Source organism: Bubalus kerabau, chromosome X (assembly GCF_029407905.1).
Source record: "Bubalus kerabau isolate K-KA32 ecotype Philippines breed swamp buffalo chromosome X, PCC_UOA_SB_1v2, whole genome shotgun sequence".
Taxonomy (NCBI): Eukaryota; Metazoa; Chordata; class Mammalia; order Artiodactyla; family Bovidae; genus Bubalus; species Bubalus kerabau.
Window position 1 is genome coordinate 153,395,046 of NC_073647.1, and position 24,277 is coordinate 153,419,322.

A 24,277-nucleotide genomic window follows, 5' to 3' on the forward strand; every position below is an offset into this window, starting at 1 on the left:
CTGGGTTAGGAGAGATGAGCTGAGAGAAAAGGGGACGAAGCAGACCGAGGCTGGGCATGGAAGATGTGCAAGCATGAAGTAAAGGGGAGCTGGGCCAAGCAGACGAGCCACCGCAGCAGCTCTATCCTTTCCCTGGGCGCGCCTGAATTACCAGTGGGCATCTGTGGGCTCAGGGAGGCGAGAAGGGGAGCAGGGCATGGAGAAGACCTGCCGTGTGCGTATGGGATGGCGAGGAGGTGGTAAAGGCATGTTCTGTAATTAAAACACGGGAAGCAAGATTTCACTGTTGGAGTTCCTGTCACTGGGCGCGGAGGAGAAGGGAGCTCAGGCAGCGCTGCAGTTGCGGCCGCTGACGCTGGAGTGTGTGTCTTGTTTTTCCAGCCACAAAAAGTACAGGGCCGCCCTGAAGAAGGAGAAACGAAAGAAACGGCGACAGGAACTCGCTCGACTGAGAGACTCTGGTAATGGACTTACTTATCTTGTTTTCTGTGTATCAAATTGCCCCCGCGACTCCCGTCCAAGTACTGTTATCTAGTACATAGTTGCTTGTGGCCACGATCCCTCAAAAAGTTGTTAGACCCATATCAGAAACAATGGTAAAAGTACTTACTCAAGAGGGGGAAGAAGTCATGGTGAATCATCACCCACTGATTACGTGGAAGTATTTATAAAGTATCTAATATTACAGGTGCAGGCATCATGAATTACAGCAGCTAGCACAGCCTTTGCACATAGTAAGTATTCGGCAAATATTTTTCTTTGTAAAACCAGCAGGATTCGAGGGGTTTAGACATTTTGCAAGTTTTTCTCAAACTACACTAACGTGAGAGACCCCTTGTTGATCTTATTTACATACATACAGATGAAATTAATTATGAAACTTACTTGGTTTTTGGTTTGGCCGCACTCCGTGGCATGTGGGGTGTTAGTTTCCGCACCAGGGAGGGACCTCATGTCCCCTGCAGTGGAAATGCGGAGTCTTAACCACTCGACCGCCATCCCTATATCTACATTTATGTAATGTTAGGGATGGTGGGAAACATATGCACAGGACATTAATATGGTACTGAGTGGAGTTTGGAATGCTACTACTACTATTGCCATGTGGTTATTTATCACTTTTTCTTCCTATTAAAATACTGTGGGAACCTTCATCTGTACTGGCGGTGGTGTCATTTGGCCCTCACATGGCAGAATCTAATGTTTGTTTATTAAACCTACCTGTTTAATGACCTTAGTTGTAAAGTTATATAGTAGTAATAAATGCACATGGCAGCACTGAAATCACACAGGAGTGCTGAGTTATAACGGTTTGTCATGTACATTAACCAGAGTATGCCTAGTAAATTATCCTGGACAATTCTTGAAGTCCACAGACCATGGCCTCAAGGAACCAGGATTTTGGGGCCTTGAGAAAAATAGCCATAGAGGTTTTGTTTATCATTAGAGTTGCCCAGAAACTGTTTGAGTAGCAATACTTGGGATATTTAGAAAGGAACAGTGCATTCCCCTGCAGCCTGTATTGCTATCTCTTTTTTAATTCAAAACTGGTCCCACTTGAGACAGGATAAAACATCAGGGATAAAAGGAGAAACAGGGTAGATTGGCATTATTGATGCCCTTAGTAATTCCCTACCCCCTTTAAAGTTCTTGGTTTCCTTACTATGCTGACCTGTTTTCTTGTAACATGCCCCAACTTTTTAAAAGTCTTTCTCTTTTTCTTTACACACTTCAATTCCAATGCATTGCATTGATATTTTTTATTCCCTTTTAACTTTGTAGAGTGCATTTGGAGTGAGCCTCTATGAGCAGGCAAGTGGATGTGTCCTTTGGCAGTTTAGTCAGTTGAAGGATGCAGCTCACTGGTCTGCTCATGATTATGTATCGTTAATGGCAGAGCCACAATGAAGCACTTGCCTCTGGATGACTGCTGCTACTTTGGCCTACTCCAGCTCACAATTTTTTACTTGGAATACTGTGGTCAACCAAACACTGCTGTGGGTTGTAGCACACTTGGATGGCCAAACATTACCCAGAAGACTACAATACAGAAATATTCTGTAAGAATTGCTCTAGAGTGAATTGGCAAGTGATTGGTAGAAATTTCTGGATTATCAACCTCTCTATTACAGGTGGCTTCTTTAGCACCCAATTCTACTTGAAATAACCTGAAATAAGCTGCATTACCAGAAATTAAGGTGACATGAAGGAAAAAAGGAAGCTGGAAAACTGTAGAATGACTCCATATATACTTACATGTATAATACAGTTAGATACACACTTGCCCCTTGAACAGCGTGGGTTTTGAACTGCGCACATTCACTTATATGTGGATTTTCTTCAGTAGTAAATACTATTGTATTATGTGGTCTGCAGTTGGGTGAATCCAAGGATGCAGAACTGCTGATATGTAAGAACTGTGAATGTGGAGGGCTGACTTTAAAGTTATACATGGATTTTCAACTGCATGGAGGGCCAGTGCCTGTAACCACTGCATCGTTCAGTGATTCAGTACTGTAGTTATCTAGGACTAGGTGAGCCTTTGGTTAGACCTATACTTAATATGGGCTTCCCAGGTGGCTCAGACAGTAAAGAATCTGCCTGCAGTGTGGGAGACCCAGGTTCGATCCCTGAGTCGGGAAGATCCCTTGGAGAAGAGAATGGCTACTCACTCCAGTATTCTTGGTTCGAGAATTCCAGGGACAGAGGAGCCTGTCGGGCTATAGTCCATGGGATCAAAAAGAGTTGGACGCGACTGAGTGAATAACACTTTTCACTTTTTAAATACTTAATGTATGTGACAGACAGTATCTTTTTCCTTTTAGCCTGAGATCTTCTGTTATAGTTCCTTAAGATCACTTCAGTTTTCCTCCTTTTTTCTCCCCACAAATTTAAATTTTGAGAAGAGGATATACATTTTTATTATATTAGGACTTATTTTCCCGTGTTTTTATTTTGAAAATGTTCCAATGTACAGAAAGTCGAAATTTACAGTAGACATCCATGATGTATAGTAGATATCATGAACCCTTTGCCTAGGTTTGTCAAGTGTTAACATTTTGCCTTACTTTCTCTGTATATAGATAGACACATATGTACAAATTTTTTCTGAACCCTTTGCATGTCAGTTGCATATACGTAGCCCTCACCCCTAAATACTTAAGCCTGCATCCCTTAAGAATAAGGCCACAATACTAAACAAATAAAGGAATAGTAATTCAGCAATATGATATACAGACCATACGAAAACTTTCCCAGTTCAAGTTTGATTATTTTGAAAAGCTCAAGCCAGTTGTTTTGTGGAATGCTCTGCATTCTAGATTAGTATGTCTTCTCCTGAGTAGCTTCAGGTACACTCCATGGAAAAATACTACACGGCTGATGCTGTATAGCTCTCATTGCATACATCTGGGGGCCTCTCATGTCAAGTTGTTCCACCCCTAGTGATACGAAGTGTGGTCAAAGTGTTGCCAATCAGATGGCTCCACTGTAATAGATATTTCCCCCTTTGTAATTAGTATTCATCTGTAGGCTGGTATTTTGAGATAGTGTAAATAAATATCCTCTTCCCAACAGTTAGTTCCTACAGTGGGGTACAGCAGTGAGGACTATTCTACTTAAGTCTTTCTACATTTTTCAGTTGCCATTCTTCTATAAAGATGGATATTCCCTCCTATATCTCACCATTTTAGGGGGTATCAGTTTAATATGTTAATCTGCTACCATTATTGTTCTTTTCAGTGTTCACATTGTTCCAATTTGGGCGGCTGGGGCCCTTTATTGTTAGAAAGTTTTAAAAAGAGGTTTGTACCATAATTGTAAAGATAAAAAATTGTATATAATTTTTTCCCTGAATTATTGACCAAGGCTTTGTAATACACGGATAGAGTCCTAAAACATTTACATTCCTTCAGGACTCTCACAGAAGGAAGAGGAAGAGGAGGCAGTGGCAGATGCTTTGACTGAAGAACAAGAAGAAGAAGAGAGGCTGTTGGAGAGAGAGAGGTCAGCATTGATTGAAGCTCTTTCTGCAAGCCCAGTTCTTTTACTGGAATATTCTAAGTCTTCACTAACTAGGACAGGTCTTCTTTACACAATCTTATACAAAATAGATCTTGTAAAATACCCTGGATAAGCTGTTTAAATCTCTAGTTGATGGGCTGAAACAAGATGTTGTCTTTAAAAAAAGTTTTTTCACTCTTTTTGCTAATTTGTAAATGTTTTTTGAAAAAAAAAAAAAAAAAAAAAAATTCAGATAATTAGTAAGTGTAAACAGTGAAAAGACTTCAATAAACTCCACATACCTAAAGATAGCCACTGTTAAGAAGGTAAGAAAGAAACTGTAGATGAATATATATATATATTTCTTTCATGGGATGATATTTATACATATTTTTCTATAGATTGCTTTTTTCCACTAAGTGTATAGGACATTTACTTCAGTGTTGCTACAAAGATCTAATTCAACCATTTCAGTAGCAACACAGTCTCCATTGTATGACTAGCATAATTTATTCCCTATTCATAATTTATAGTTCTCTACTGATGAATGTTTAGTTCTTGAAATAAATATTGTTTACTGTTAAATCACATTCACTTACCATGGTACTATTATTTTCCTGTCATTTACTATTTGTTATTTATTTACACTCAGGCTTTTTACTATTATTAAAAAAAGTTGCAGCGAGTATCCATGATTATATATCCTTGGTATTGTCCTATTATTTCCTTAGAAAAATGCTGAGAGGAAAAGTGCACATAAAATGCACTTTTATGCAGGTAGAAAGAGTATCCCGGGTTGCAGTTTGCCACCTTTCCAAGAGTGAATCAAGGTGCCCATCTCTGTATACTGTCACTCACAATAGGCATTATCAATTCTTAAAACTCCTATAGTAAAAAGTTATTTCTCATCATTTCAAATGTACATTTTAAAAAAACTTTCATTAGAGTACAGTTGGTTTACAATGTTGCATTACTTTCTTCTGTATAGCAAAGTGAATCAGTTGTATGTATACTTATATTCACTCCTTTTTTAGATTCTTTTCCCATATATGTCATTATAGAGTATTGAGTAGAGTTCAGATATATACTACTTAATTTGTAGGTTGAGTATCTTTTTATATAATATCCATTTGTAGATGGCTTAAACCTTTCTCTTTGGGGATACATTTTTTTTGTTATGTAGGCAGTGTTATTACTTGATTAAGGTTATTATTCCTATATCTGTCATGTGTGTGATGTATATGTTCTTCGTTTGTCATCAGTCCTAACTTAGATTCTAGTAGTTACTTAATTTGATTTCCATGTTGTCAATTTAATCATGATATCTGGCCTTGCTGTCTGACTTTAAAAGGCCTTCCCCAGCACAAGATGACAAAAATATTCTGCTCTTTTTTTATTTTGGTATTTTTCAGGAAGTGTTTTGTTTTCTGGGCTTTTTTAAAAAGTGGTACACAGTAATAGGAATTTGCTTAATGCTACTCAACTGTACACTTAAATGGTAAGTCTTATATATACTTTGCCACAACAAAAAATAAATAATATTTTAAAGGAAAAAAAACTTGATAGTCCCTCTCTAGCTAGTTAGTGTGTTCACTGGTAATGTTGCTTCTTTTCTTGTAATTAATTCCTATTACCTACCTAAGCACATACGTAGGTGGAAGTATCAAAATGCTGGGGGAAAAAAAAAGGTAGTAGTGACGGGAAACATGGAGTTGGATTCAGCCAGATCTGCATTCCATTCTTGGCCCTGCTACTTACTAGCTGTATTCAAGTTGCTTAATCTCTCTAAGCTTTGATTTCCTCACCCTAAATAGGAACATAAACAGGGACTTCCCTGGTGGTTCAGTAGTTAGGACTCCCTGGTTGGGGAACTAAGATCCTGCATGCTGCATGGCATAGCCAAAAAATATAATAATAATCATAGTGCCTACTACATAGAATTGAGCAGATTGAATGAGGTTAATTAGGTGGTAAGTGTATAGTGCTTAACATAGTGTGAGCAAATAGGAGATGCTATAATAACTCTGGTTGTTCTTATTAGAGATTTCTGTTATGATGAAGATAACATGTATATCATGAAATAGGGAAGTCTTTTTTTTTTTGCTTCCCCATTTACTTAGGTGCTTCTTTTAAATCGCATACATGTGTCTTTGTATTCCATTAATATCTGTTTATTCCTGTAAGAGTTGCATAATACTTTACTGTTGAAAAGCAGGATAATTATTTGAAAATACTGCACTTCATGAATCAGAGTTCTGCACACTGAAACATCTACATATACCCCATGACATACACAGAAACGCTGGCATATGCAACATGCCAGTCTCTACCATGGCTAAAAGATGGGTTCCTGGAATCTGTAGTAGGAAATGGAATACTTTCTCCCATCGAGTATTTGAAATTGTGATTGGGTCCCCAGACTAGACATAAAACCTTATTTAACTCCTGATGTCTTTGAAGTAATATAGCACAGTTTCTCATATTTCATTTTCCTTTTACAAATTCAGTGGGACAATATACAGTCTAGGTTTGAAACACCAAATTGGCTAATAAAGTTTTGAAATATAACCTGTCTTTAAGTTGGAAACTTGTAGTATTGGATATCTGAGATACCATTGTAATACAAGATCACTCTTTATAACTGGTCATTTCTAAGCATAAACTAGACACCGACTCATTTTTTTTTAACTCCTTGTCATCTTTTCTTAAAACCTGTAGCTTTATTTTAAAGACGTGATCACAATATAGTTCTCTTTTGCTTGAGGCAAACCAAGTCTCTGAACAGTAAAGAGTAGCAGTCCAAGGGTTTAGAGCAGGAGATACCAGGTTTTTGTCATGCTACAATCCTGCGTTTGGCACTTTCAAAATGCATGGAATAGGAAGGGTAATACTTTCTGAATTAAAAGCTGGATGTTACTCCCTTATTGGCACCTAAAGGTTCGTGACATTTGTACAGGAGACAGGGGTCAAGACCATCCCCAAGAAAAAGAAATGCAAAAAAGCAAAATGGCTATCTGAGGAGGCCTTACAAATAGCTGTGAAAAGACGAGAAGCGAAAAGCAAAGTAGAAAAGGAAAGATATACCCATTTGAATGCAGAGTTCCAAAGAATAGCAAGGAGAGATAAGAAAGCCTTCCTCAGTGATCAATGCAAAGAAATAGAGGAAAACAACAGAACAGAAAAGACTAGAGATCTCTTCAAGAAAATTAGAGCTACCAAGGAAACATTTCATGCAAAGATGGGCTCAATAAAGGACAGAAATGGTATAGACCTAACAGAAGCAGAAGATATTAAAAAAAGGTGGCAAGAATACACAAAAGAACAATACAAAAAAGATCTTCATGACACAGATAATCACGATGGTGTGATCACTCACCTAGAGCCAGACATCTGGGAATGTGAAGTCAAGTGGCCTTAGGAAGTATCCCTATGAACAAAGCTAGTGGAGGTGATGGAATTCCAGTTGAGCTATTTCAAATCCTAAAAGATGATGCTCTAAAAGTGCTGCACTCAATATGCCAGCAAATTTGGAAAACTCAGCAGTGGCCACAGGACTGGAAAAGGTTAGTTTTCATTCCCGTCCTAAAGAAAGGCTATGCCAAAGAATGCTCAAACTACTGCACAGTTGCACTCATCTCACATGTTAGTAAAGTAATGCTCAAAATTCTCCAAGCCAGGCTTCAGCAATACATGGATTGTGAACTTCCAGATGTTCAAGCTGGTTTTAGAAAGGCAGAGGAACCAGAGATCAAACCAGAGATCAGAACATCTGCTGGATCATCGAAAAAGCAAGAGAATTCCAGAAAAACATCTATTTCTGCTTTATTGACTATGCCAAAGCCTTTGACTCTGTGGATCACAATAAATTGTGGAAAATTCTGAAAGAGATGGGAATACCAGACCACCTTACTTGCCTCTTGAGAAACCTGTATGCAGATCAGGAAGCAACAGTTAGAACTGAACATGGAACAACAGACTGGTTCCAAATAGGAAAAGGAGTACGTCAAGGCTGTATATTGTCACACTGCTTATTTAACTTCTATGCAGAGTACATCATGAGAAACACTGGGCTGGAGGAAGCACAAGCTGGAATCAAGATTTCCGGCAGAAATATCAATAACCTCAGATGTGCAGATGACAACACCCTTATGGCAGAAAGTGAAGAACTGAAGAGCCTCTTGATGAAAGTGAAAGTGGAAAGTGAAAAAGTTGGCTTAAAGCTCAACATTCAGAAAACGAAGATCATGGCATCTGGTCCCATCACTTCATGGCAAATAGATGGGGAAACAGTGGCTGACTTTATTTTTTGGGGCTCCAAAATCACTGCAGATGGTGATTGCAGCCATGAAATTAAAAGATGCTTGCTCCTTGGAAGGAAAGTTATGACCAACCTAGACAGCATATTAAAAAGCAGAGACATTACTGTGTCAACAAAGGTCCATCTGGTCAAGGCTATGGTTTTTCCAGTGGTCATGTATGGATGTGAGAGTTGGACTGTGAAGAAAGCTGAGCGCCAAAGAATTGATGCTTTTGAACTGTGGTGTTGGAGAAGACTCTTGAGAGTCCCTTGGACTGCAAGGAGATCCAACCAGTCCATTCTGAAGGAAATCAGTCCTGGTTGTTCATTGGAAGGACTGATGTTGAAGGTGAAACTCCAGTATTTTGGCCACCTGATGCAAAGAGCTGACTTATTTGAAAAGACCCTGATGTTGGGAAAGATTGAAGGTAGGAGGAGAAGGGGACGACAGAGGATAACATGGTTGGATAGTATCACCAACTCAATGGACATGAGTTTGGATAAACTCCGGGAGTTGGTGATGGACAGGGAGGCCTGGTGTGCTGCGGTCATGGGGTTGTAAAGAGTCGGACACAACTGAGTGACTGGCTGAACTGAAACATCACTGTGGCCAACCTAAAGAGAAAGCTAAAGTGTCATTGTTTTGTCTAAAGATGTTACAGTTAGGAAATATAGAAGTAATGATTTTACACTGTTTCCCTCTAGGAGGATAGTTGCTAAAATGCAGTGCTTTTCCAAGATCACTACTCATGTATCCTGGTCCTCTTACCTCCACTTAACTGCTTTCTAGAAAATAGCTTTCATGGTACTTTCATCATTCGCAAAATGTCATTTTACTTTCATATATGTGTGGATGTATTTGTGGATTAGCGCCCATTCCTTTTATTTGATCACATCATTACATCAATAGGCAAAAATTACATGAGGAATGGTTGCTGCGGGAGCAGAAGGCACAAGAAGAATTCAGAATAAAGAAGGAAAAGGAAGAAGCAGCTAGAAAACGGCAGGAGGAACAAGAGGTATGGTATTAATCAGATAACCAGTTAACTAACTAGTTAACCACAACGACTCTCAGTAAGAGTTACATACCTTGAACTTGAGAAACCAGATGTTGGGGCTTCTCTGGTGGTCCAGTGGCTAAGACTCTGTGCTTCCAATACAGAGGGCCTGGGTTTGGTCCTTGGTCAGGGAACTAGATCCTGCGTGCTGCATCTGAGACCTGGTGCAGCCAAATAAAAAAGGGGGAGGGATGTTATTTATTTTACTAATGTTAACATTTTTCATTTATTTGCCCCATTTGGCAAATGTTTTAAAAACATGAGTCTGAAAAAAAATTACCTTTCTTCTTTTTATTTTTTTCCCTCTGTAAAGAGAAAGTTAAAGGAAGAATGGGAAGAACAGCAGAGAAAAGAGAGAGAAGAGGAGCAGCAGAAGCTACAGGAGAAGAAAGAAAGAGAGGTGATTCCTGTCACAGGAGGATAAACGCACTGCGTATCCTCTTAGTGGGTGGATGGGGCGTATGATGGGGTGGAAGAATAAGCTATAGGCATATCAGGGTTTGAGCTTGGTTTGTTCTTTAGAAAGAGTCATGTTTTTAGTTTAGATATACACTAACATTTTCTTATGATGCTTTTCTCTGGATGTTTGCTGTGGCAGATGCCTTAAATTAAGGTTTTTTCCCCCAACTCTACCTATCTTATCCTATATACTAGGGATTGGCCAGCTTTTTTGTAAAGGGTCAGAGTAAATATTTCAGGCTTTGTGGTCTCTGTTGAAAACATCCAACAGTCCCAGTGTCCCATGAAAGCAGCCATAGGTAACATGCAAATAAAGGGTTGTGGCCAAATTCCAATAAAACCTTATTGTTTTATTGATAAAAACAGGAAGCTGACCCCTGCTTTACACTTTGTACCACTCCACAGCAGACGGTGTTTTTCTGAGGTTTTGTTGTATATGGGTTGACTTACTATTGGGTGAATACTGTTTTTTATAGTTTCCACCTTTGTTTGATTCATAAGAGACTTCACTGCTTTGGACATGTCACCAAGAACTAATAGATTGAAAGAAATCATGAGCTCAAGTATCGAGAGATTAGGAAATATTTTTTGTTATTAAGTTTTGACTTCTTTTCTAACTTGTGCTCTAAAGGCAGTTGTAAGTAACACCGTTGCTCACACGAAAAAAGAATCTTAAGGTATTTGTACATATCTGTATCTTCTAGGATTGTTTTTAAAGATTGCTTTGGTCTATTTTGCTGCTATTCCTTAACAGTGCATTTATTTCAAAGATATCACAGCTCATCTTTCCTTCACTGATTCATCAGGATGTATCTTTTCTGTGATATTGCTACATTTGAATAGCATAAAATTGGGTAATCACCTGTTGGTGGGAAAAATGCGTTTGTTTACATCCTAGTCATAATGGGGTAGAAGCAACCTTTGTTTCTTGTGTCTCAGGCCATCAGTTAATTCCAATGTAAATTTTAAAAACCCTTACTTGAGTACTGCTTTCCAGATGAGGCAAGATCATGCTAGGTTTTTAGGGGGCAGGAAAATTGTTTGGAGCGTGTCATATTTTTTTTTTTTTTAGAGAGTAATAAATTTCTATTTTAACAGTGGAATGTTTTTCAATTGAGGTCTTTTCTGGCACCAGATAAATGCTAAAGTTTTTGTTTCAAAGAAAGTCTGGTGAGACATAAGGAGAAATGGGTAAAATGAAGTCAATTCTAAGCATATATAAAGGGATCTGCATTCTGAGTTTTCTGCTGTGAGCTAGATAGATGCTTCTCTGGGATTGGAGATAGGGCAGCTATAAAGATCTGTATTCATTGCGTTCGGTTTCTTGATGGGGAAACTGAATGATAAGTAACCAAAAAGATCATTTTAGGTGCTTTAAGGTAATGGTATGTGGTATAAAGAAAGAAAGCAGGTCACATGACAGACTGATTGCGGTAGGAAACTACATCTTTCAATTGATTGCCTGTCAAGGAAGACTGCTCTGAGGAGGTGCCGATGCGTGAGCTGACAGCTGAGTGTAGAGATCTTGGGGAGAAGGGTTCCAGGCAGATGCAGGGAAGTCTGAGCCTGGAGCTGAAAGGAGGTCAGGGTGCCTAAATCCTAGAGACCAAAAAGAGGACAGTGGCAGAGGTGGGCCCAAGTTCAGGAGGGTAGGCAGGGTCATTCATGTAAGGCCTCCTGGGTGGGAAGGAGGAGTTTGGATTTTACCTGAAGTGTCATGGGAAGCCATTAAAGGGTTTTGAAGCAGGGACTGACTTCATTTAATTTATATCTTTACCTTTAACAGATCGTTCTAACTTTTGTATAAAGAATAGCGGGTGGCGGTTGGGAGTGATGACCAAGGAGGCAAGAGTAGAACTGTGGTGACCAGTTAGAAGGCTGCTGCTCCAAACAGGACATGATGGTGGTTTGGATGACAGTTGATGCTTAATACAGAGAAGTACACAGATTTGTAATGAGTCGTGGCAGTTAGCGGAACTCTAGCTAGTAGGCTGAATGGGCAGGAAGGGGAAAGGAGGAGAAGAGAATTCAAGCCATCTGTTTTTAATTTGAGCATGTAGGCACATGGCAGCTCTGTTTGAGATGAGGCATTTAGATGGGTGAGGGGTAGGGAAGAGTAGAGTTCCATTTTGAGCACATTGAGTTACTAAGGACCCTTACATGGCCAGGTAGTTAATCAAGTAAGCAGCTAGACATATGAGTCTTCTATGTATTACTTTAAGGAGCTAGGGAAAAGTCTGTCAAACATAATTTAAAGCTTATTTAAATGCCAAGGAGGTAAAATTTTACTGGCATAGTGCAGAACTGTGATACTGCCTTATCAGAAAGTTTGAGATTTTTCATCAATCCCAGTTCCTACTGTTCATATCATAATGTAGCATCTGCTAAGTGTTTGTGATGTTTCAGCTACCATTGTCTTTTATGATATTCACTAGTACCTCACCTTAAAAATTAGAATGTGGAGTGTATGTTCAAATCTGCTAAATATTACTCTTACTGAAACTATTAGAAGACTATGTTTTGAAATGTTAGCTGTTTAATGTCCTAGTTGAATGAAGATTCTCAGCTGTATGTCTTTGAAAGCTTTTCAGAAGATCGTGCTATAGAAAGCAAATTACAACCTGAAGCCTTTTGTGTGATGGGTTTTTTAAAATTGTTATACATGAGATTCTTAACCAGATAAACCAGATATGACTTACCTGACTTCGAGGTTTTCATTAGTCCTATGTTTGCACCATTTGTAGGAAGCTGTGCAGAAGATGCTGGAGCAGGCTGAAAATGAGGTATTTTCAAAACCTTTCATTAACAATTTGAGGCCAATGAACATTTCTTTAAAAACACTACTTCCAGTAATGTTAATTTTGTGGTAAGTTACGTAGATCCCATCTGAATGTGGGATTCACATCTGAGGCTCTGTGATTTGTACAACAGCAACAACAAAGAGAATTGATGAACAAAAGCAAAAATCACCCCTGTGGACTGGACTTGTTTATAGTCCTTAAAGAATGTATAATCAGCCTCAAACATTTTTACACCCAGGTGGATGTTTTAACTTGATTCAGAGTAAATCAAGGGATAGTTCCCTAACAAGTCCTTTGACTCTTTTCAGAATCGATGGACAGAAGGGAAACCTTGGTGAGTGCTCCTGGTAGCCGAGGCAATGCCTGATGCTGGACAGTGCCCAGGAGCCAGGAGAGACACATAGCCCCTATCTCATGACAGTTGTTTGTAGAGTCTCGATTGTGTGGCACAACTTAAATGTGTATATTTTTACAGGAATCTGTTTTTATTTTTGACTGAAATATTTGAATACCTTTTAAACATTTAATTCTTTGTGGATTTTTACATCAAATAAAGTTACGGTTATTTTCAACAGTTGGAAAATGGTGCCACATGGCAAAACCCAGAACCACCCACGGAATTAAGAGTAATGGAGAAAGATCGAGCTAATTGTCCATTCTACAGTAAAACGGGAGCGTGCAGATTTGGAGATCGGTAACCAATTTTGTTCTATTGTGTCAGAGTTAAGTGACTCAAAACATTAAGGTTTCCAAGTTCCCATTTGGGGAGCGGCACGGGCTGGAGTTTGAAATGTTCACGTTCAGTCAGGCCTTTGCTATGTTCTTGCTGCTGCTCTAGTTCCCCAAGCTGGGTGTCCCCTGCTCCCTGACACCCGCCTCCCCGCCTGCCCTGGGTGGGTTGGTCCAGTTCTCTGGCAGGGCTTCCTTTTCATTCCTCCCACAGCTGTCTGAGGACCTTTCACTTTTGTTTTCTTCCTGCGCTTGAATTGGTCCACATGGGTGAACTGGGATGAGGAAATCTATTTCAAAAGACTGGAGCAGCCTGGCTTTATTTTTTGAATGGAAAACACTGTGCATGAAGGAGGCTTTAAAAACTGGCATGCCCAAAGGGATGTCTATGAAAGACAGGATCTGAGTGAGCAGAGAAAAATTCTAGTGCACATTCTCAGTCTGCTCTGATTGAGGAACAGACGCAGGGTTCAGCATCTGGCTTTAATGGCTATAGCAGTGAGAAAGTTACTTAAGCCCTTAGTGCCTTAGATTCCTCATCTGTAAAATGGATATTAAAAGTAGTACCCCCCACCCCAAGGCAGTTGTGAGGCTGAAATGAGTGAATTCAGGGAAGGCAGGTCTACAGGTCAAATGTGGCAGGCCCATGGCAAGCGCTGAGTGTTTGCTGATAATTTCTTTTTGTTACTGTTGCCATTATTCTCTGAGACCCTCTGGTTCCCTGCCTCTTTTGGATCAATGATTTTAAAACAGGACATTCACCTAGAAAACTAAGTGTTGATGTTTTGATTCATTTAGCAAATATTTAAATATCAACTGTATGGCAGGCAATGGTGATTTTTATAATTTGGCTTGTTTATGAATGAACAACTTAACGTGGATAAATAATTCATAATGGTGAATAAATCCATCTGAGGCAAAATCTAATTATTTTCATTCTGCACAAGAAAAGATCTAATTATATCTTAGTGTCCTATTCATCATAAAAAGGGATATGAATTGGCAAATTCGTATGTATTTAATGAGAAACTGTATGTTGTCTCTCGTGCTTATTTTATTCATAAAACTATACATGCTGTAAGTTTTATTTCCTTCTTTGAAAATATGAACCTTCTCTAGCTTTCTCTTTTAAAATTTAAGCCATCACATCATTTTACATTTTTTAAGAACAGTGGTTCTCAACCCTGGATTCCGACTAGAATCATCTAAAAAGCTTGAAAAAAATTACGTCTTATCTCAAATTAAGTAAATCAGAGTTTTTGAGACTTGGGCACCCTAATTTTTGAAATGTGCTCAGGTATTTGTAATGTGCCCCAGGATTGAGAGTCACTGATACAGGATTTGTGACTCCTTTTATGTTTTATAGTTGGGATGCTATATGCCCAGAATATCTGTGAAAGTATTCACAGAATCTGGTCAGTAGTGAAAGCCTCCTCTTGAGGAACTGGGCTTCTTAGGAAAAGGAAGAGAGAAAGACTTTATCCCCCTTCGTACCCTTAGAAATGTTTCCCAAATGTATGTTTAATTTCATCAAAGCAGTAATGATTGATGTAAAACATCCCCACCAAAGAAAAAAATGTACAGCGAATTACCTTTGAAAGACAACTGAGACTCAATATGAGTTCACATTTGCATTGGCAGTGGGAGTGGGGTGGGGGTGGTTGTTGAACCAAATTGTATGTAAAGTTTCAAAGCTGCAGAATTCCTCATTTATGATATATCTCAAACATTTCCTTACATGTGAAGGCTTGCAGTCATTGGATTCTGGATTCTTCTTCTGTTGGGCATAGGTGAGAGAAGGGAAGATGTCCTAAATGGTTTCAGGAAATTGGTTGACAGGACTTAATTGTGAAAAGGGGAATGGACTGTCAGGCTCTCAAAACTCAGCCCTGAGAGCCATTTCAAGGAAATATTGACAGTAGTCAGATTAGTTTGTGAAGATTTCTTAATATTTTCATAGGCATGTGACATTTCACCATCACAACTCTCAAAAAAAGTATGAGATTGATTTGGATATTTTTATCACTCAGGTGATGAGTTGTGAAATAAGATTCCGTGAAACTAGCAGTTACTAAATCTAGTACCGACCCTTCAAACAAAGATGCTGTTCCCCTTTCACAGAGAGCTCCAGTGTCTTGCTCAAGATCATACAACTGTCCTTCTCTGTTGAGTTCTGTCACACATTCACATAACCTAAGCATCTCTTTGGTTGCTTTGTTTTTGTAATTAGTATAGAATTCAATTCTAGAACCTTTCTGGAGTTGATTTTTCTTAGAGTCACAGCTTGGAGGGGAGCTCAGGGTTTTTTTTTTTTGGTCCTTAAAGAACATAATCACTGACGAAAAGTAAAATTCATTGACCAGTGAGTATACCTCACTTGTTTCCAGAAGTGATTTAAAGAAGGCTCATAGTCTACTACACAGTTTAATAAAATAAATAGAAAGCAAGGAAAGGAGAGGTGCATTACTGTGAATGTACAGTACATTTGACTTTGGAGTTGTATTCATCCCATGCAACAATGAGCTTTGTAGTTTTTACCAAAAAGGAAATGAGTGGGATCTCTGGAAAGACAGATTTTCTAGGCATCAGAGTCTAAATGTTTTCCCATAGAATACTGTATAAAGATACTGAGTAGGAAGGTGGACAGTAACTTTCATGGATATTTTATTAACAGTTGCATATGTAATTTTCATGAGAATATTTCTCACAAAAAATAATCAGAGCCTAACTTTAGTGTGTAACTTTATTCTATAAAGAACAAAAGTAGTGAGTGCCTGGATTCTCCCCTGAGAAGAGAAAAAGAGGCATAGTCAGTTCTACCTGAGGGGGCATTTGGAGACCCATGCCATTTATTGGCTGACCTTCTAGTTAAGGTAATGTCCAACTACCTGATTTTGTGGTAGTCTTACTTGATTCAAGGATCTGAGTAATGGGTAAATAATAATAATAATAATTATTAATGGGTAAATAGCATGGCCTAAACCAGGAGTCCCTAGACGTGACTGACCTTAAGGACCACGTATAGAGTTACTTTGAAAACATGGGTTCCCCACTCTTTAAGGTCTGAACAGATTGGTCTAGGGCAGGACCTAAGAAATCTCAGCTCTTCCCAGGTGATTCTAAGAATCACACGGGTTTGGGTATCACAGCTTTAGACTGCCTTCTCAAGTGTCCCTTGTCTTAGCTGAATTTTCAGCATAAGCTGTAGGGTGGCCTTAAATACACTCAGACTATGTGGACTGTCTCCAGGCCAAGTGGGATTTTCCCCTAGATGGGGACTTTGGCACTGTTCTAAAACTCACAAACATTCATTTGACATCCTGGGTACTAGAGCCCAGTTCATTCAGATATAAGAATCCCATGAGGATTTTAACCTTGTTAAATTGGTTTCTCATTTAATTCTGTATGTGCTTCATACTTGTAAAATTCTGGTTCTGCTAACACTGCCAACCAGGTTGATTCCTTGTTCTTTTTTCTGTGGGCACTTGTCCTTGGGAAGATGGATCTCATAACTAGGTCTTTGGCTGAATAATTAGGAGAGTCCTTTGAAAACTAGAAAATTTCACATTAATGAGCACTGATTGCACATTTCTGAGTTGGGCATGTTATGTGCAAGGCATTCTATGTGCATTGTCTCAACCAGGTATACAGATGTATGTTACAGACAGTGGAAAGTAAACATGAGTTAAACATTCATTTCAGGGCCATTGTTTTTTTTTTTTTCCCTAACACTTGCTTTGTTCTTCAACTTTTTTTTCTTCAAGAGTTCTTGGGATTTTTTTCCTAAAAATTTTGTTGTAATTTTTAAGCTAGAAATTTAATCAGGAAAATTTGATGATTTGGAATCTTAAACTGTATTTTTTCCCCTCTTCATTTTATTTGAGGAGAAAGAAGTAAATAAGAAAGTAAACTCACATGAAAGATTTTTTTGTAAAAAATTACTCAGTTACAACCCAGTCTAACTTAAACTGTGAAAAGAAAATTGTTCTTCACAATGGTCAACCTCCTTCATAAAAGAGAAATTCTTTAACATTTAGCACATCATATAACACATAAGGGGAGAAGGCAATGGCATCCCACTCCAGTACTGTTGCCTGGAAAATCCCATGGATGGAGGAGCCTGGCAGGCTGCAGTCCATGGGGTTGCCTGAGGGTCGGACACGACTGAGCGACTTCACTTTCACTTTCCACTTTCATGCATTGGAGAAGGAAATGGCAACCCACTCCAGTGTTCTTGCCTGGAGAATCCCATGGACGGAGAAACCTGGTGGGCTGCAGTCCATGGGGTCGCACAGAGTCGGACACGACTGAAGCGACTTAGCAGCAGCAGCAGCATAACACATAAGCAGTGGACTGTCAATTAGCTCAGATCTCTGGGATCTTCTCTCCCCTGCCATGTAACTTGTGTGCTTTTCTAGGCCTCACTTTCCTTCTTTCAAAGTGGAGAAAATACTAGCCGTGGCTGTCATAACAGGTTGTAAGGATCAGAGGAAAGAATATAAAAATGCCATGAAAACTACGAAGTGCATTCCATTTAGCTAAAACTCTCAGAATACTCTGTTCTCTAAGTGTTGGGTTTGTTGGTGACTGTATGGAATCAGGATTGCACTGTTCTCACGTCCTGAGTCCCACGCATGGTATCTCTGTGCCTGTCATCACTGTCTGTCATGCCCACACAGCTCCTCTTTCCATGTGCTTCCATGTCTGTAAGGCTTTCTGAATTTCAGTAAAAGGCAGCTAAAATGACTCCTGAACTTGGAAATAATTCCCAACTGTACATTTTAATGAGATCCAATATATAGGTCAGCTGTAGAACAGTTTTGTTAAGTGTTGATATTTAAAGTCTGAATGAGATTTGTCATCTTACAGTTCAGTCAAAACAGCTAAGTTGCTCAAGTCTTGATCTCACAGTTTAATGCAGGTATCTTATCTGTAATTTCTCACCATTGGACTGCTGAAGTTTTTCCTTCATATGCAGGTGTTCACGTAAACACAATTTCCCGACATCGAGTCCCACCCTTCTTATTAAAAGCATGTTTACAACGTTTGGGATGGAGCAGTGCAGAAGGGACGACTATGACCCTGATGCAAGCCTGGAGTACAGCGAAGAGGAAACCTACCAGCAGTTCTTGGACTTTTATGACGACGTGCTCCCTGAGTTCAAGAACGTGGGAAAAGTGATCCAGTTTAAGGTGGGCACGAGCAGTACACGTGAAGGAGGCACTGGGAAAGCGAGGGTGCAGGCTCTGCCTGTATGTCATGTCCACACATAAATATATATGTATATATTTTATGGCACACATATATGTGTATGTGCCCATCTGTCTATATGTATGGGCTTCCCAAGTGGTGCTAATGGTAAAGAACCTGCCTCTCAATGCAGGAGACATAGGAGATGTGGGTTCAATCCCTGGGTCAAGAAGATCCCTTGGAGGAGGACATGGCAACCCACACCAGTATTCTTGCCTGGAATCCCATGGACAGGGGAGCCTGGCGGCCTACAGTCCATAGGGTTGCACAGGGTCAGACAGACTGAAGTGACTTAGCATGCATGCACATGTATATGTGTGCTGTGGGTATTGGGTCTATGTAGATAGGGGTGCCCATGTCTGTGTGTATTTGGAATGCAAAGGATTTGCCCAGCCTCAGGAGAGTGCTGATCTATATGATGAAGGAGGGAGAACAGGATGGAAGGGCCTCAACTGGGTCTTTCATGTTTTATGTATTTAAACATGCTCAGTCAAAAATGGAAAATGTTAGTATTAAATCTGGGTGATGTATATAGGGGCTGATTACTAGTCTCTGTATTTTTTTTTCTTTTTTTTAATAGTCTATTTTTATGTATGTGTGAAACATTTCATATCTTTGAACAAAAAAAGGATCAGGTAATTGCCTGCAACACTGCCATGTGCTGAAGTATGCCTTAAATAGATGTGAGCATGGGGTAGTATCTTAATTTTGAAATTTTTGATTGATAACACCTTATGGTAATGTTGGCCTGGACAGAAGTACGTATGATGACTGGAGGGCTTCTTTTCCTTAGGTTTTTGTCTATTTTTTTTTTTTTTTGTAAATCAGTTCTTCATTGCTCCTTAGGTCAGCTGCAACTTGGAACCTCATCTGAGGGGCAATGTGTATGTTCAATATCAATCGTAAGTATTCTGAACATAAACATCTTCACATTTTGTCACAGTACAGTGTTGTGACTTACATTGACATGTGGGATTTTTTTTTTTATAGCTTGTATATGCATGGTTGTTTTTTTGTTTGGCCACACTGTGGGGCATGCAAGATCTTAGTTCCCTAACCAGGGATCGAGCTCATGCCACATGCATTGGAAGCTCAGAGTCTTTAAACCACTTGAACAGAGAAGTCCCTGCATGGTATTTTTAAAAGTGTAAATATTAGGAGCTGATCCAGAAATATAGAAAGGATTAGACAATTATATATTTGTATTTCACTCTTTGTATACTTAGAGTTTTTAATCTTTTACAATATAGTGAATTTTTTACTTATATAATTTTAATAATTAAAACACAAACCGAAAAGGGATAACCAGAATAGAGAACAGAAAAGTATAAATCGAAAGAGCGAGAAATTAAAGCCCCAAATAATTTCAGTGTGCATTTTGCCTGCTAAGAGAGCAGTTAGTGTGTCATTTCTGCTCGTCCATGCTGTTTGCCTGCGCAGCGCCATGGCTAATGGGGTAAATTAACCATTGTAATAGGAAGGACAGTGATCTGAGCTGAGAAAGAACAGGCGCTGACAGTGGAAAACACTTCTGCATTTTTTATGGTCCAGTCTTTTGGTTTAAGAAGCTTTGACTCAAGCTGGTTTCCATGCATCAGAATCTCTGAGAGGTTAGTTTAAAACAAAAAAAAGTTCCTGAATAAATTGCGAGCTTCAGGAGCTTGAATGCTGTAATGAGGACTCCCTAGGTAGCACAGAAGCAGTGAGCTTGGTGGCCCTCTGGTAAACAAATACAAGAGTTAGTTAACAATAGGATTAATCTACATATTAGAAAGTTACTCTAATAAAGTTACATCCTTTGTGGTTTAAAGGGAAGAAGAATGCCAAGCAGCCCTTTCTCTGTTTAATGGACGGTGGTACGCAGGACGACAGCTTCAGTGTGAATTCTGCCCAGTGACCCGATGGAAAATGGCAATTTGTGGTAAATACAACATGATTTTTTTTTCCCCAACTGTTTCACTGTCATATAAAGTGATATTCTTGGGGGCAGAGGGGAAAGCAACCTTTTAAAGGAGTGGAGATTAGCTTTTGCCTCACCTGGTAGGTGAACAGAGATCAGATATATAAAGTACATCACATTTTAGACCTGTAACCGACCTTGTGGGTCACTTTATGGATGCAGTGACTAGGGGCACAGTGTATAGGTGACAAGGTCAGTGCTCAAAGTCCTAGGCTCTGCAGGAAGCCTGAGAAGTTGTGTCTGTTCATTGACTCCTCACTTGAGCTGTTTTTTCTCCCCATCTTTATCCCTAATGAACCTTGTCAGCTTTGCCACCTAAAACATTACCTGTAACACTTCCTGCCTTATTGAAATACAAGCTTTTGTGCCTTAGAGATTGATTATAGATTTGGAACCTGGTCAGGGCACATTCAATCAGACTGACTCATCAGATAGTGGCTGCCGAATCAGGAAATGAGTCAGTCTTTGAGTAGCTGGCAATTTTGAAGGGGTCATTCTGTTGTGATTTCTATCAAATAGGCTTAGCCAAACCATTTATTGTTGAAGTGCCCCGGAAGCTATGAGAGGAGCTGCCAGTGCCTTCGGGGGCCACTTCCCTTACCCTTTGCTTCACTTCGCTTTATACTCGCTTGCTTAAAACCTCCTATTTCAAAATCTGTAATTTATAAAGTCTGAATCTTTGGCAAACCTGGTCTTAATGGATGCTCTCACTTAAAAGTCATGTGAAGTGGGGGGTGGGGCTGGGGGAGGTACCGCTTCCTAGCCGCGCCAGCAGCAGAGGAAGCCCACGCTGATGTAGGGAGGCATTTAGAATTCCTTGCTTTGGCAGGCCAGAAGAACCATTATGCCTTGAAGACTTTGGGACTGAAAGAGATGGCTCTGTTTTCTCCATGAAGGCAGTTACTTTTGTCAGTTCCCAGGAATCCAGTGTGATTTGAGTGAGGTGCTTCTGAGTGTGACTAGTAATTACTGAGCATTTTTTGTGTCTTTATTATTGGATTATTGGCCACACAAATCAAATATGATTATATATCATCTTTGGAGAGATGTCTGTTCAGATACTTTGCCTATTTTTCTTTTGTCTTTTTATTATTGAGTTGTAAGAGTTCTTTGATATATTCTACAGACAGGTCCCTTATTGGAGATATGATTTGCAAATAGTTTCTCCCATTATATAGATTGTCTTTTCACTTTGATGGTGTCCTTTGAAGCACAAAAGTTTTTAATTTTGATGACTCCCGATTCATCTATTTTTTCTTTTTTTTTTTGCTTGTGCTTTGGTATCATATCTAAGAATCCATGTCAGCCCATGCCATGAAGATTTACTTGTATGTTTTCTTCCAAGAATGTCTAGTTCCATAGCTTACATTTAGGACTCTGACCCATTTTGACTGACTTTCTGTATATAGTGTGTGGTGTACAGGTATTTCATGTTTAACTCTTTTACATATTTAGATAATTTACCGCTTTTTCAAAAAAGTTTTAAAATCTTCAAGGGATCTCTAAACTGTGCAAGTAGATTGACAAAAATCTTTTGTATTAAAAGCACCTGATAAACTTAAAGCATTAGGCCAGTGTTTATCATCTTCTTGAGATGTAAGAAAATACAGGATGCTCTACTTACAACATGCTCTTTATTTTAGCCAGTGGTTCTGTCCTCCCACCACCATGCCCTCAAAGCATGCTGCCACCAGGACTGCCGACCAAGGCTGTTTCTTCAGTGTTAGTTAGGGATCTACATTGTCAGTCAGCAGGATGGTAAAACAATAGAAAAAATAATAAATAGTATGGTTGCCATTGGTTGGGTTGCACTCTACACCATAACCCAATAGGGGAATGGGACATTCTGGTTAATTAAAAGTTCTGATCTATTACTTTTCACAGTGCCTTTTGTTAGAGCATTTAATATTTCTGAAATTCAGGGAACCCAAACTGTGAGATCAAAGTATGTAAGGAGAAACTAGTCGTATCACAAGCGAACATCAGAAATGTACCTTGTGAAAAGGATGTAGTGCCAGCAGTAAAGGCTGTTTCCTCACTGTGCCATTGCAGGTTTATTTGAAATACAGCAGTGTCCCAGAGGGAAACACTGCAACTTCCTTCACGTGTTCAGAAATCCCAACAATGAGTTTTGGGAAGCGAATCGAGACATCTACCTATCTCCAGATCGGACTGGCTCCTCCTTTGGGAAGAGCTCAGAGAGGAGGGCGAGGCACGACTACTACAGCAGCAGGAGGAGGAGGAGGAGGAGGAGGAGCCCTGGGCTGGCCCACTCCTACAAGAGGAACGGGGAGGCCGACCGGAAGAGGAGGAGTAGTCACGGGGCCAAGAAATCTCACAAACACAGGTCCAGAAGCCGGGGAAGGCACAGTTCCCGAAGCAGAGGAAGAAAAAGGGACCGCTTCCATGGTCGGGGCAGCCGGAGCCACAGCCGCAGGAGCCGCAGCCAGAGCTCCTCCAAGTCCAGGAGCCGTGGCGGGAGGAGGTCAGGGAGCAGAGACTGAACTCTTCAGAGCCCCAAATCCAAATAAACTTACTGTGTTTTTCAGTGATTGTACACCTTATTTATTATGGCGGCTACATACTTGGATGGAGGGCTCTCAGCTCATGTGGCTTACTAAGTCTGGCAAAACTGTATGTAGACTGGAACCCTGTTTTAAAATATTTTTATTCTCTGATAATCACAGTGTGTTTAGTATAGAGAACCTAGAAAACATAAAATGTATACAGCCCCAAAATTACTTATAATCCTGACCCTGAAGATAACCAATTAACACTGCAGCATTGTCTTTTTTTCTGAGTATATGAGTGTGTACACATTTTTTTTTACACAAAGATCATGGCTGTAGTTGAAATGTTTTTTTCACACCAAACATTGTCCTGTTTCATCAATCCCTAGTCTGTTTTACTCACTGCAGTGTGGATCTTTGTTTATTAAGTCATGTCCCTATTGTTGGATTTTTAAGTTATTTTAAATTTTGCACTATTAAAGAATCCTGTGCTATAAACAGTCCTGTGGTGGATTTTCTTAAATACTTTCACCCATTTCTGATCATTGCCTTAGTATAAATTATATCAGGAGAAAGTATTTCCAAATTGCCGTCCATAAAGACTACAAAAAATTTTACGCTGTCAACAATAAATTTTGCTGTTCCTATGCCAAATTACTTTTCCAGTTTACTTTGCCAGTTTGGAAAATTTTTTGGTATACTTATCTCTGTACATGTAAGCTAAGACAAACACTTTCTGTATTTAATGGGCATTCAGTTTGGTTGTTTGCCCCTTATTGTTGCATTTTTTACATGTTAATAGCTGAACAGTTCTTTACTTTAAAATTCACTTTCTTAAAGTACTAAAGAGTTAGTTGTTTCCCCACCCTCCTCCCCCATAGTTTTCCATTAGGGCATTCATCTATTTTGTATTGTGTTACAGAGTTCATTGCTGAATATGCCAGATGCTAAAGCAATTCTGATTAAAAAAAAAAAAAAAGTGCTCAGAGAAACTTGTTGAAAAAAACATTAGGGAATTCCCTGGTGGTCCAGTGGTTAGGACCCCTAGCTCTCACAGCCAAGGGTTCGATTCCCTGGTTGAGAAACTAAAATCACACAAATTGTGCAGCACAGCCAAGAAAAAAAGAAAAATTGATTTGTTCCAAAATATAAATGCCTAAAAAATTATTGAAAAATTTCTGTAAGTATCTACAGGATTCACTAATACTGAA

The 24,277-nt window shown here is 39.3% G+C and overlaps 1 protein-coding gene across 1 annotated transcript; it reads left to right on the plus strand.

Moving 5' to 3' along the window:
- Position 1: 1 nt before the first annotated feature.
- Positions 2-23,566, plus strand: ZRSR2 (zinc finger CCCH-type, RNA binding motif and serine/arginine rich 2). The gene is made up of 11 exons (XM_055565202.1): positions 2-239; positions 382-461; positions 3,915-4,005; positions 9,210-9,318; positions 9,671-9,757; positions 12,561-12,599; positions 13,193-13,311; positions 18,325-18,538; positions 19,443-19,498; positions 20,408-20,517; positions 22,609-23,566. The coding sequence occupies exons 1-11, from the start codon at positions 64-66 to the stop codon at positions 23,058-23,060; spliced, it is 1,533 nt and encodes a 510-aa protein (XP_055421177.1). The 5' UTR covers positions 2-63; the 3' UTR covers positions 23,061-23,566.
- Positions 23,567-24,277: the final 711 nt, after the last annotated feature.

What these genes read in the sequence shown, in the direction of transcription:
- ZRSR2 (XM_055565202.1), top strand. Translation starts at nt 64, where the DNA reads ATGTGCAAGCATGAAGTAAAGGGGAGCTGGGCCAAGCAGACGAGCCAC. An exon ending in TATGGGATGGCGAGGAGGTG is followed by an intron (nt 240 to 381) that starts GTAAAGGCATGT and finishes TTGTTTTTCCAG; the next exon opens with CCACAAAAAGTACAGGGCCG. An exon ending in CGCTCGACTGAGAGACTCTG is followed by an intron (nt 462 to 3,914) that starts GTAATGGACTTA and finishes ACATTCCTTCAG; the next exon opens with GACTCTCACAGAAGGAAGAG.